This window comes from Xenia sp. Carnegie-2017, unplaced genomic scaffold (assembly GCF_021976095.1).
Source record: "Xenia sp. Carnegie-2017 unplaced genomic scaffold, XeniaSp_v1 HiC_scaffold_16, whole genome shotgun sequence".
NCBI lineage: Eukaryota > Metazoa > Cnidaria > Anthozoa > Malacalcyonacea > Xeniidae > Xenia > Xenia sp. Carnegie-2017.
This window is the reverse complement of record NW_025813469.1, coordinates 4,757,003-4,769,535: the sequence shown is the minus strand read 5'-3', so window position 1 is coordinate 4,769,535 and position 12,533 is coordinate 4,757,003. Positions and strand designations below refer to the sequence as shown.

The 12,533-nt window shown below is 30.9% G+C and overlaps 1 protein-coding gene across 3 annotated transcripts; it reads left to right on the top strand.

Annotated features, from left to right (window-relative positions):
* Window positions 1–2,851: 2,851 nt before the first annotated feature.
* Window positions 2,852–7,736, top strand: LOC124437007. 3 transcript variants are annotated; one of them, XM_046987013.1, is made up of 5 exons: window positions 2,852–2,995; window positions 4,554–4,630; window positions 5,816–5,942; window positions 6,494–6,645; window positions 7,209–7,736. In XM_046987013.1, exons 2-5 carry the CDS (start codon window positions 4,577–4,579, stop codon window positions 7,428–7,430), a joined length of 555 nt encoding a protein of 184 aa, XP_046842969.1. In that variant the 5' UTR covers window positions 2,852–2,995; window positions 4,554–4,576; the 3' UTR covers window positions 7,431–7,736. The 3 variants fall into 3 exon arrangements, with proteins under 3 accessions (XP_046842969.1, XP_046842971.1, XP_046842970.1); XM_046987015.1 differs by lacking the exon at window positions 2,852–2,995 and adding an exon at window positions 3,315–3,333; XM_046987014.1 differs by lacking the exon at window positions 2,852–2,995 and adding an exon at window positions 4,310–4,444.
* Window positions 7,737–12,533: the final 4,797 nt, after the last annotated feature.

Genomic DNA, 12,533 nt, shown 5'->3' with positions numbered 1-12,533 from the left:
AAAAAGTCTCGTGCAAGTGGTAATGCCAAAGTTCCCAGTGACGTATGTCGCCCACAGTTTCTGTTGGATTGAAGAAGTACGATCCGTTGGATACGAGAGGCTTGGTGCCTTTTGAAGATTACGATGAACTATCAACTTTTTGGACTCCTAAAATGATTTTTCTATAACCCTCTCTACGAGCTTTCAAGCTTTCAAGTAAACTACAACTTCCTGTGCACAATTTTCAATACACCATGCAAATTTTTAATTTTACAAATTTAGGCTCTTTCTGTGTCTGGAAATACTTTTTATGATGTTGATTACCCATTTTCATGCTGGTCCAAACAGCAGTTCAATGTTCTACGGGGCTCAATGATAGACGCAAAAACAGCGGCTTTTAGATTTATTTGGGGGATTGATATATACAAAAACAAACGATGCAATGGTATCGTTGATTTTTTTGTTTGCTTACAAATCATCTAAATTGTTTTGTATTTAAATCCATCTTTATCTTTTAGATTTTTACCATGCAAACTATCTTCACACACCTGTTTTTCTTAAATCATACACTCACTCAATTCGTTCCTTTTTTGCTCTGAACATTTTCCCGATAGATTCCTCTTATCGCCAGCTATCATAAACACTTCTGCATTCGTCCTCTTTCCCATCTAGCTGACTTTTTGAAACTTTTTTAAAATCATGCACATTGTAATGTCTTCTCCTTTCGATATTGACGTATCAAATACGCATAATAATAGGCTTCAACGCTTATGCTTCATGCTTTTAACAGTTCTTTATATCCAGCTACTAAAACTATTTTTGCCATTACTCTTGTTGATTTTATCTCGTAAACATAGCTTTCATTATCTGAATCAACGCACCTGAGTTACAAAGCTGTGTTATCTGTTCCATTTAATAACTCATTCCTTCAATCTTACATTCATCTTGCCAACATATGTTGCCTAAAATTATTTGTTTAATTATATGAGATGCAGCCTCTCTTCAGTCTTTGCTACTATTTTTTGGTTATCTATACATCTTATTTCCTTCAGCAACTATACTAGCTTTAACTTTAACACCTTAGCTAACACCATTTAAAACATCAAACTGTTCGAAATCAAAAGCTTAAGATTCACAGAATATTCCAGATATTAAGATATTTCATTCATGTTGTGAAACTGTTGGCGAATCATTTATCTGCGCTTTTCTTCTAAGTATATAATTATATTACATATAACTATTATATTTGATTTGGTAATGTAATGAAATCGTGAGTTTATTGCTCATATTTTGTCTTAGATTATTGTATTATAGTATATCATCTCAGTCAGGCGTATTCAGACGTGTATAATGAAATCAAATAACTTAAACATTCGATATTTCGTATTTTTTGCATAATATAACCATAAATTATTGTTTATTGTAAACTGATTTGAATCAGCAAGCTCGTAGTTTTGATAAGATAACCTAATTGATTTTGGATGGTTATATTTATTAAATAAACATCAAACTTAGCACGTAATATTTCGAAAGTTACCTTTGTATACTTTTCAATCATTAATTGACATGCAGCGAACATAGATTTAAAATGATGGAGGACATGTATAGCTCAATGTATCTCGTATGATCACATAGCTTATTCTTTTCAAAAAAGAATGAAAGAACCTTAATGTATTACTTTAGACATCATTCAATTCCTATCATGTCAATATAGAATGGTTAAAGTCTATAACTATATGTACATTAGCATGCTGTGATGTATTATTAATTCAGGGTGGGAAAGCTGTCATAAACATTCAGGCATAACATAAATGAAATATTTTCATATATCGCTTTAAGCTCGTGACATCCTTTGATTCTTGATAGCAACTCAACTTCTCGTGCTTTAATGTTCCCTATGAAATTCTTTTGTCAAAGAGCGCTATCGAGCGTTACTTGGAGAAGAAGTTTCATCTCCCTGTCTACATTTATTGCCAATTTATAGCTGCTTAATCTTCAGTCATCAAATGTTTTTATTGTTTGTCAATACTCTAGATATTTTCTTCATCAGAGATTTGTGTCAATACTGATCAGTTTAATAAGACGTGTTTTCGAACCTGTCTCTCAAAGATTTTAAAGTCAACGAAGATTTCGAATAATGAAACTTATAAAGATGTACCAAAAATATCGGCAATAGCATTTCAAAAGAAATAGCAACATTACCAGGAATTAAGAGTAAGTTATTTGCTGTCACGGTGATTCGGTTTCCTGATGATAATTTCCTGATACCCACCACTTTTCTTGCAATAACCGGACGTTCATTATGATTTGTTCTTGTTTCATTTTCGAATGTTAAAATTATTTTATGAGAACTACATAAGAAGTTATCCTGACACGACTTTTATGATGTAATTTTCAAGATTGACGTTCAGTTAAAAATATGTTATTAATGTATCGCCAAATATACATTCATGGAACAATTTTAGCCGTACTTAGCTTGAGATGTTGTGAAATAATGTTCTTCTAAATCTTGTTTCAAGGCCGATCTATTTGACAAGACCTGATTTTTTACATGATTTCAAAAACATTGGAAACTCAACTAAGACAATTAAATTATGACAAAGTATGTCTCTATATAAAAATGACGAAAATGACAACAAGTAACAAATTACCAGGAAAAAGAAAGCTACTCTTAACGACAGAGTGCTTTGGTTTTCATTTATTTTAATTAATTTGTGCTAAGCTTGATTATTATTATAATTGTTGGACAGTAATCATAACATTTTAAAATCTGTTTCAAAACTGTGAATAGTTTTGTGATGTACCCAAACAAAAATTATGCTGATACGAAATTTATTGGTTAACACACTTGGTGCTACCCACGCATTGCCTTAAATATAGGACTCGATTCCGTTTTACTTTAGTCTTCATCCTTTGATATAAAAGTGGGTAGTAAAGAAGTTTATTGGCCTGGCAAAATATAAAAGAAATTTGTTAGAATCTCTTCAAGAAAATTACGAAAATAATTTGAGCAGAGGTGAGTAAAATGCTGTCCTAACTATTCTTTAAAGTATAGGTATGCTGTTAAGAACAGCGAACAAATAAAATAAATTCATACATCATCTCTAAAAACCAACAAAATACAATAAAGGAACAAGTCAAGTAAATAATAACGATATTCGGGATATTCGGGAATGAAATTTTAGAAGGGTTTTATCATAGGTATAGTCTGACTACAAGTATTTTGTTCTAGGCAATTTCTAGCGAAATCGTCATTCTTCTGGAAGGAATTCACAAAAATATTTTGTCTGTAAAAGGAATATGAGTTGTGGTTAAGTCATTTCTTTCAGTTGAGGAGAATAATATGATATTTTGGTAAAGGGTAGCAGCTTCTAACATTGTTTTTGTTTTTCGATGACTTACACAGTCACTATTTGTAATTGGTTAAGTATATAAATCATTATTTTGCTCTATGAGTGTGATAAAAGCTTTGGATGATTGCCTCACAAAAATTCCAATCATTTTCTTTACAAAACTTTCCAATGAATTTATTATAATAGGGTATCATGCGGTTGATTATACAAACGTAATAGTTTAACGCAATCTTTTGTCTGAGAAAGAGAAAGCCTAGAAATTAAATCATGTGTTCATGTCATTTAGTTAAGTTGTGTAAAAAGATCATAATCAATATTTGTAAAGAATAGCAGCTTTTAGTATTGTCAACGTTTTTTTATTATTTAGCGAATTACAGGTTTATTCATAATCACTAAGAAGGCATAAATATATTTTTATATATGTCTGTTTTAAAAGCTGTGGAAATGGCTTCTTAAAAATTTGCCATCATTTTCTTGATAAAACTAACTAAATTTTTGTTATAATTGGGTATCATGCATTATGCAAACGTTTTTTTTATCCAGTCTTCATCCACAACAAGAAAAAGCTTAAAAATTAAATCATGAAAATATCATGCTATGGCTTGGCAACCAAATATAGGAATATATTACTATATATGGACAGAAATATAATCAGTATCAAATGTTAATATTGATTTTACTGTTGTCAAATTGTTTCGGAAAATCTAAAGAGTTTTTACTATTGTTTTTCTATAAAAAGAAACATATCGATGGTAATATAAACAAACAGAATAGATAAATACACAGTGCAAAATTGGTAAACAGAAAGGCAAAAGTTTTTTTAATTATTATGGGTTTTTTCTACTTATTCTAAATACAATCAGTTTATTTTCATAATCATGAAAGTATTACCATGACTACCGTAAATACCATAAATACCATAAATACGTGCTTATTAACATGTACATTCTTTCTCCGTGTCGACAACACTTCCTTATGTATCATTGCCACGAGAAGTCAAACAACATTTACAAGCTATAAATGTACGCAAACATTAGGAAATATAGAAACAAACAACTGTCCTGTATTGATATTTTATTGTTGTGTTGATTGGTGAAAAATAGTTTTACGAGGTATTTCGATGGTTTACTGTTTTTAAACATCATGTGAAGTTGTGAGCATTCTTGGCTTGTTTCAATTATTGATGTCTTCATGAAAAGATAATTTTCTCTTATTTTCCAGGAAAGATTTTTGTAAGATTAAGCATGGATGCAGACCTTAAGGAGACCAAAACTAGTGGCAACCTTTTTGATCCTACGGTAAGATTATTGATGGACGTACTCCTAGGTAAAGCCGTCCTTTATACGTTAGTAATTCATTAGAGAAAGTTTGCTATTATACTGCACTTGTGTGATGCTGTTTTTAGACTGTTTATAGCAAAAGCTTAAGTGAGGGAGTGTGAAATTTGCTCATGTTTAATCGAAGTCATGAATTTGGTATAATTACACTTATAACTTACTTATAATCAAAAATATGATTCCGGGGGAGATCTAGGGTAAGAAAATAGGCATGATACAAAACGAGTGCTAGACATGGGAAAGTGGAGACATGTTCCAACAGTATTTTTAAAACTTAGACCTTCGGAAACACCATTTCTTTTAGTTTGACTATAATCTCGTAAAAAAACGCTAAATTTTCCAAAATCATTCATTTAAAAATCATTTTAGTAACCCTTGTCCTAGTTACTATTAATATTGTCGTGTTTGGCAGAATTCTATTTTTAACTTTTGACAACGATTGATTACTCTTTTTATTCGTAATAGAAAGGGAGAAGAAAACGAATTTTGCTAAAAAAATAGAACACAGAAAATAAGAACAATTAATGCTTCAAGTTTAAAAATTATGCACAATTAGGGGTAGAGATGTATTTAAAAATAACAGGAATAACACATGCATCGTTAAATAATGAAGAAAACTATTAAGCCCTGATTAACCGTGCTTGAGGTCTTTAAGGAAAAATAAAGGGACCAAATTTTTTTTGTAAAGATCATTTTTTGCTCCAAGATGACAAAATTATATAGTTTGGTGTAATGTATCAGCTGAGCTTTATAAGTATTCATCACTTGCATCGGTGAGCTGATCTCCGAAAAAAATCGCCCAATTTTCTATAATTCACCACAAATTGTTAATTACGATGTTTGATTTTTAACTGTTTTTAATTTGCTATACATACCGGACAAGAAAAATTACAGTGCTTAAATTGACAAATAATTTAGTTTTCTAGTTGAAACCAATTTCAAAGTATATAGCCTATTAAATGGACAGTGTAAACAAAGTTATAACCAGTAAAAGAATATTATGACTAGTGCATTTCCATGCATCGGTTGCATCATGCAGTACATATATGCCAGTAAACACAAAAATTATGAATTCCTTTGGTGTTTACCCTCTTCTTGTCTTCTGCAGTTATATCTATTAAAGTTTTTGACTAAAACCATTTTTAGCCGCAAATGCGGGAAGCAAAAAATCTTCAAATCTTTAATATAAATGGAAAAGGCTTCCTGAAAATGGAACTAAACAGTGATGGGGGATTTACGGTGACGGCTACAGGGACAGTCAACGACCCTTATGGTAACTCTGTTTTAGCTACGGTTTATATGTTAAATTTTTAAAGTAACTTGCTTATTACGGTTTCTAGTGACAAATCAAATCACCAATGACAAATAAGTCAATTTTCTCTCCTGTTGCATTGATCAATTTTAATAAATTATAAAGATAAATTCATCGTTTTTCAGTTTTATGACTTCAAATTTTGTCGTTATGTTTTTTAAATACATATCAAAAGAAATTAAAAATGAGTTAATAACATCCTTAATACAATCATTTTAATATATTTATTTTTGGGTAGATGCAACATTCTTTCAGTATGAAAATGATATCGTTATGCATAATGAGCATTAAAAAACGTGTTTTTGTCGACAGTTAGCATTGAAATATCTAACTACTGCATCTTTATAAATATTCATCTAAATTCATTAAACTGTTGTATTTGTTTATAAAACGTTCTAAAGATGTGGAAGAGTGGTTAATGTTCTTTCCAAGATAAGGAAGCTTATTTGTTCACGATAAAATTTTGTTTTATAAACATTTTAATTTTGTATATATTTGTTGTTGACTTGCAGCAAAATGGACAATTCACTATTTGGCTTCTGTGAATGAGTCATGTCAGGAGACATTTATTGAGAATGAGAAATGTTCTGAAGACCAGGGCTCTCCGTGCGTTTTGCATACAAAGAAATTAGCCGAATCCGAGGATTTTATTCTGAATGGATCAGTAAGTAGTTAAGTTTATTTGTGTCAATCATTCATTGATTTTTTAATTTGAAATGCAAGGTAGCGTATAAGAAATAGAAATGGTCATTTTCAAATTCAAAAATTCCACTGACAAATTTTTTAGTAGTTAATTTCTGCAAAAAAATTTTACAAAAAAGCTTCTCTATAAGGAATTTTATAATAATAACTAATTAATGGATGACGAGCGGCTACAGTCTTAACTTTTGAAACATGATTGTTGATAAAGTTTAGCAACTACTATGATTATATAATAGTTTTATTATTTTATATGCGCGTATTTTATGTAGTGGGACCTTGTTTTCTTATATATTTTTTGAATGGTTATGTTTTCCAAAATTATTATTTGTTTTAGCTGTAGTCGGCTCTAAAAATTATTTTAAAAGAACTGTTTCATTCTTTTAAAACCCTTATGTTATTTGGCCATTCACCATATTTTTAAAACAATTTTAAAATTTTCTTCACGAGGATATCTCTTTATATTTTACTAATTGTATCTGTTTATCTTTAAAGTGTTTTAAGCAATACAAAGTTTTTGCTTTGTAGAAAATTGACAGAATACCTGCTTATCTTGAGAAAGATCATCATTCTATTGGATTTCGCAAATGTGCAAAAGCGTGGGGAAGCAAAATAATGCGTTTCTCGTCTTTGTATGACACTGATGAAAAGCCATTGTACATTGGATTTGACAAGCAAGGCCATTCTATTCCTCTTAATAAAGTTAATCCACATTCGCCAGATTTTCAGTCGTTATTTGAAATACAGTAAACTCAGCCATCGATTTTCTACTTTGCACACGTATACGCACAAATCGTTATAATTCTTTTTTATAATATGCACATAATTAACATATTTAATGATCGATGAATTTCGTTGTTCTTTATAATTTTTAATTGTATTTTATTCACATTTGAATACAATTTTAGAGTCAAAAACTGTTTCCATATCAATTAATTTCTGTGTTCGCTAATAAACGAAGTTAAAATTTGAGCCAATAGATACTAAAAAGAAAAATAATTTATATCTCGTTGTATAAACCTTATGTAGTTTTAAAATACATATGTAGCCGTACAATTAGCATTTTGTTTTGATTTCTAGTTTATGTTTTTCTGTTTACAGTTTTTTTTATAAATGAACAGAAATAAATAAAAGGCGCAATGCTATTGACTGAAATTTTAACATCTGAAAGTGAAACTGTCATGTTCACATGATATATTCCCTAATATAGCAAAATAGCATAGTTTTTGTGAAAAATATCAATATTAGATAGCTTAGAATCTCTTTTTTGCGCTTTCCACCAACTTTTCGGGCACTCAAATATCTACTGTTCCTACGACATTTTAACGTAGTAGACAGATTCCCATTCTCATTAGGTAATTACTTCTAAGGTTGCTCAAAAGACCAGGGGACAGGGGCTTTTTTGGAAAGAAATCTTTGGTAAAGACGATATTATAAATGCCTCTTAACCATTCGATGAAAGGCAATCTGCTCAGCGAAGTATTATTGCATAGTAGTAGACGATATGAAACATATTTGCTACTTGTTGGAAGCTATTACCAGTTGTTTTGCAAAGGATGACTCGTTAACGGTTTGAAAAGCAGACAAGCTATGTATACTGCACAGGAGTTGAAGCATACCTCATCAACCGTTTATGTTTAATGATACAGTCAAACTTTAGAAATGATAAATTACGTTCAGTGGATAATTTTTCTTATAGAAATGTATTTCAACAATTTGTTTGTAAACATAGTTTTTATTATTAATCTGGTAAATCATGCCGGCGTTGTTTAAAATTTTCTAATCTTTTTTTGTGTTTTCACAACTTCATTTTATATACTTCCAAAATATATAGCGACAAGCATGCAACAACCAAAATGAGAAAATAATTGGCAAATACGCTCTACTTTTAAGTATGATTTTATTATTTGAATTAGTCATTAAATAAAGTTGTGATTTCGCCCGTAAATCTTATGTTATTTTTATTTCTCATATTGTTATTATAGCTTTTAACTCAGTCGTATTTAGACGTGTTTAATCAAATGCAATGATTTAAGACACTCAAGATTTCAAAGTTTTTTTATAATTTACGGAACAATAAATTATTGTAAGGTGATTTGAGTTAACAATTTAATACTTTTAATAAGATAATCTGATCGCAAGGGCGGATCCAAGCTGGTGCAACTGATGCGAGTGCATCAGTCATAAAATTGAATAGTTAATATTTCGCAACATTATAACTTACAATCAATACGAGCAAAATGCAAGAAATATATCATATTAGAACGTTTATAGCTTGTAAATGCTTTAAATACTTTAACGCTGACAATATATTGACAGCAGATGTACATTGATGATTGAGAAATATTGTTTAAAGCCTTTGTAGATTGTTTACATGTGAGTATCATTTTGATTATGGCCGCATTATTGAAAAATGGGACGCTAAATATGGCGTTTTTATGTGTCGAAATTTTTATCGAAACTTTGTTTCATCTTCCAGCTACACTGAGCTGAATTTGTATTACTACGTCACGGTGGGTAGATAGTGATGACTACGTCACGGTGGGGGAAAAGTTCATCAGTTGGTGCAACAGTCCTGAGTCTCTTTGGCCGAGTGAACCACCTAAACTTCACGAATTTCATAGTTTTTTGGCTACGTCACGATGGGAAATCACTCCTGACTGTTGCACTTAGCCCACGAGCACTAAAATTTCATTCTAACTAATGCACTTGAGCCAGCGTTATAAATCTTCAAACCTTCAAAATTATAATTACATGACTATGGCATTTGGCTTATTCATATCATAGAATAGAGAATATATAGAAGTGCAACTCGCAGTGAAACGCGTGGCATATTTTCTGTGCGCATGCGTTAGGTCCGCCATTACTCTGGCCAGTAACTTAACGCTGGCGTACTATAAAATAATATTAGAAAAGTGCGATTTCGGGATAATAATCGCCTAAAACGCAAACTGTTTTGGAAGATCATGGAATTTTGTGACAAAACGTGAAAGAAAAAAGGTGAGAGACCATTATTTAATTGCTGGAAAGTCCGTAAAGATTTTTTATTGGTAAAAATTACATGTTTCGATGTAGGGTGTAAGACTGATAGGTGTAGGTTATTTTACTGCTATAGAGTTGTAAGACTGATATCTTGGCTAATGCAATAATCATATATTCACGTTGTAATCCTTTGAAAACAAATGATTTTAAAAAAACTTAACTCGGCAATTCATAAATATACGAATATTGATCTCCCCAAATTGTCAATCTTCACACGCCGATGTGTGTGGTAAAGAGGTGGAGTCTGTTGAATATTTGGCGAGTGGTTCTATTGTCTTGGCGAAAAGAATGTATAAGAAACGGCATGATGGCGTGAGCTTAAAGGGTTTATTGGGAGCTGGATAGAAGATATCGAATGGAGTTTGGTAATGTTTGGTGGAAGATGTTCAAAATAAAGTGAGGATATAAAAGAAAGGTAAGGTGAAATTATGGTGGGATAGAAATGTCAAAACAACACAGAAAAATGGAACATATGCTTCCATATGTTGCTGTGTTTGATGGAGTAGCTCAGGGATGGACTTTAGTGAGTTTTTCTGTTCCGTGGGATAAAAATAGTCGGTGCAAAAAAGGAGTAAATAATGTTTATCTATTCTCCTTTTGCAAAAGAAATTTTGAAAGGCAGTATTATTGAGTTTTATATTTTTAATAACTGGTATGTTTCGACCTACTAGCCATCTTCGGTGCGAATAAATACGTTCTTTACAATGTGAGTAAGATACATAATATAAAAATATGATAAGTGATGTCATCTAAGTGAAGCCTTAAGTGTTTCTTAAAACATTATGTAGCACTAGCAATGCTCCATTGTTTTCATTGGTAATTATAAGAAAATAAAAGTATCTAGTTAGACACACTAGAAAATTGTCAAGAATAGTTTTTTTCTATAAAATGTTTCTTTGTATGAATTTTTAATATGCTGTATATCAACTTTTTGGACTCTTAAATGATTTTTCTAAGACCCTCTTTACGGGCTTTTAAGTAAATTACAACTTCCTGTTCACAAGTTTCTATACACCACGCAAATTTTTAATTTTACAAATTTTAGGCTCCTGTTTCTGGCACTAATTTATGTGATGATGATTACCTATTATCATGCAGGTGTAAACAGCAGTTCACTGTTTTACGGGGCTCAATGATAAACGCAAAACAACGGCTTTTAGATTTATTTTGGGAATATTGTAATATAGATACAAAAACAAACGATGCATGTGTGTCATTGATTTTTTTGTTTGCTTACTCATCATCTGAATTTTTTGTATCTATACCCGTCTTTGTCTTTTAGATTATTACCATGCAATCTACCTTCACACAACTCTTTCTCTTAAATCATACACTCACTCAATTCGTTCCTTTTTTGCTCTGAACAATTTCCCTACAGATTCTTTTTGAGTCTTCTGATCCATGAAGCTTTTTATTTTGACAATTTGACTGGAATCGTATTAAACCTGAGTATTTCACATACATGAAATGTTGTCCCATGTCACATATTGTCCCCTTTCCTAACTGAACACCTCATGTAGAGATGTAAAGGTGTGTTAATCTACGGCTCATACCAGATTGTTTGCCATAAATTCCAAAGGGCTATTGATGTATGAAAAGCATTTTCTATAAAGTAAAAATGTCTTTCTATGTATGCAGGTAAACCTTGAAATTTGGCAAAACAGCAAAGTATTTTTCATGATCACTAGGTAATTTCTTTGATAATCATTATAATTTCTAAACTAAATTATTTCAGATTTACATTTATACGAGCTTTGATCATATGAAAATATATTTATCATAACCAGTAAGCATGACACATGAATCAATTTTAACATTCATATAATTATATAATTAAAGACATGTTGATTACATTCTGTTTGTATTTGCAAATACGATGCTACTAGTGATTGCTATATAGCACACCTTGCATATATTTACAGAGGACAATAGTCTAGTGAAATGCCTAATAAACATTTATGGCATTAAGCTGTCCTTAACTGCAAATTTTAAGTTTTGGCAGAAAACAATTTTGAGTTTTTTCTCAAAAAGTGAATTTGCTGGCATTGATGTCGAGATGGGTAAAGGGTTACAATAAACTTGCATGGTTTGAAGTCTGAGCTTTTCTATATCCATGAACTGTCACTTGTAGTACCAAATTTCTAACTTAACTCATTACATAGAGGTTTGAATGGGGGTCTCTTGGAGGGTCTATGCCTGACATCTTGGTAGAAATTTTTAAAGACTATATCTGTTTTTGAATAGCATTATTGTAAAATAAATTTTACGTCCCTAAACATGCTAATATCGGACCAAATTTTTTTCTTAAAGATCATTATTTGCTACAAGACGACAAAATTATTTAGTATGGTGTAACGTATCAGCTGAGCTTTATAAGTTTTCATCACTTGCTTCGGTGAGCTGATTTCAGAAAAAATCGCCCCATTTTCTATAATTTACCACAAATTGTTAATTACGATGTTTGATTTTTAACTGTTTTTAATTTGCTATAGATACCGGACAATAAAAATTACAGTGCTTAAATTGACAAATAATTCAATGTTCTAGCTTAAACCAATTTCAAAGTATATAGTTTATTAAATGGACAGTGTGAACAAAGTTATAAGCAGTAAAAGAATATGACTAGTGCATTTCCATGCATCGGTTCCACTATGCATTATATGTGTGCCAGTAAACACAAAAATTATGAATTCCTTTGGTGTTTACTCTCTTCTTGTCTTCTGCAGTTATATCTATTAAAGTTCTTGACTGAAAACATTTTTAGGGACAAAAGAGGGATAGAAATTTTCCAATCTTTAATATAAATAGAAA

What these genes read in the sequence shown, in the direction of transcription:
- LOC124437007 (XM_046987013.1), top strand. Translation starts at nt 4,577, where the DNA reads ATGGATGCAGACCTTAAGGAGACCAAAACTAGTGGCAACCTTTTTGAT. An exon ending in GACAGTCAACGACCCTTATG is followed by an intron (nt 5,943 to 6,493) that starts GTAACTCTGTTT and finishes GTTGACTTGCAG; the next exon opens with CAAAATGGACAATTCACTAT. An exon ending in ATTTTATTCTGAATGGATCA is followed by an intron (nt 6,646 to 7,208) that starts GTAAGTAGTTAA and finishes TTTGCTTTGTAG; the next exon opens with AAAATTGACAGAATACCTGC.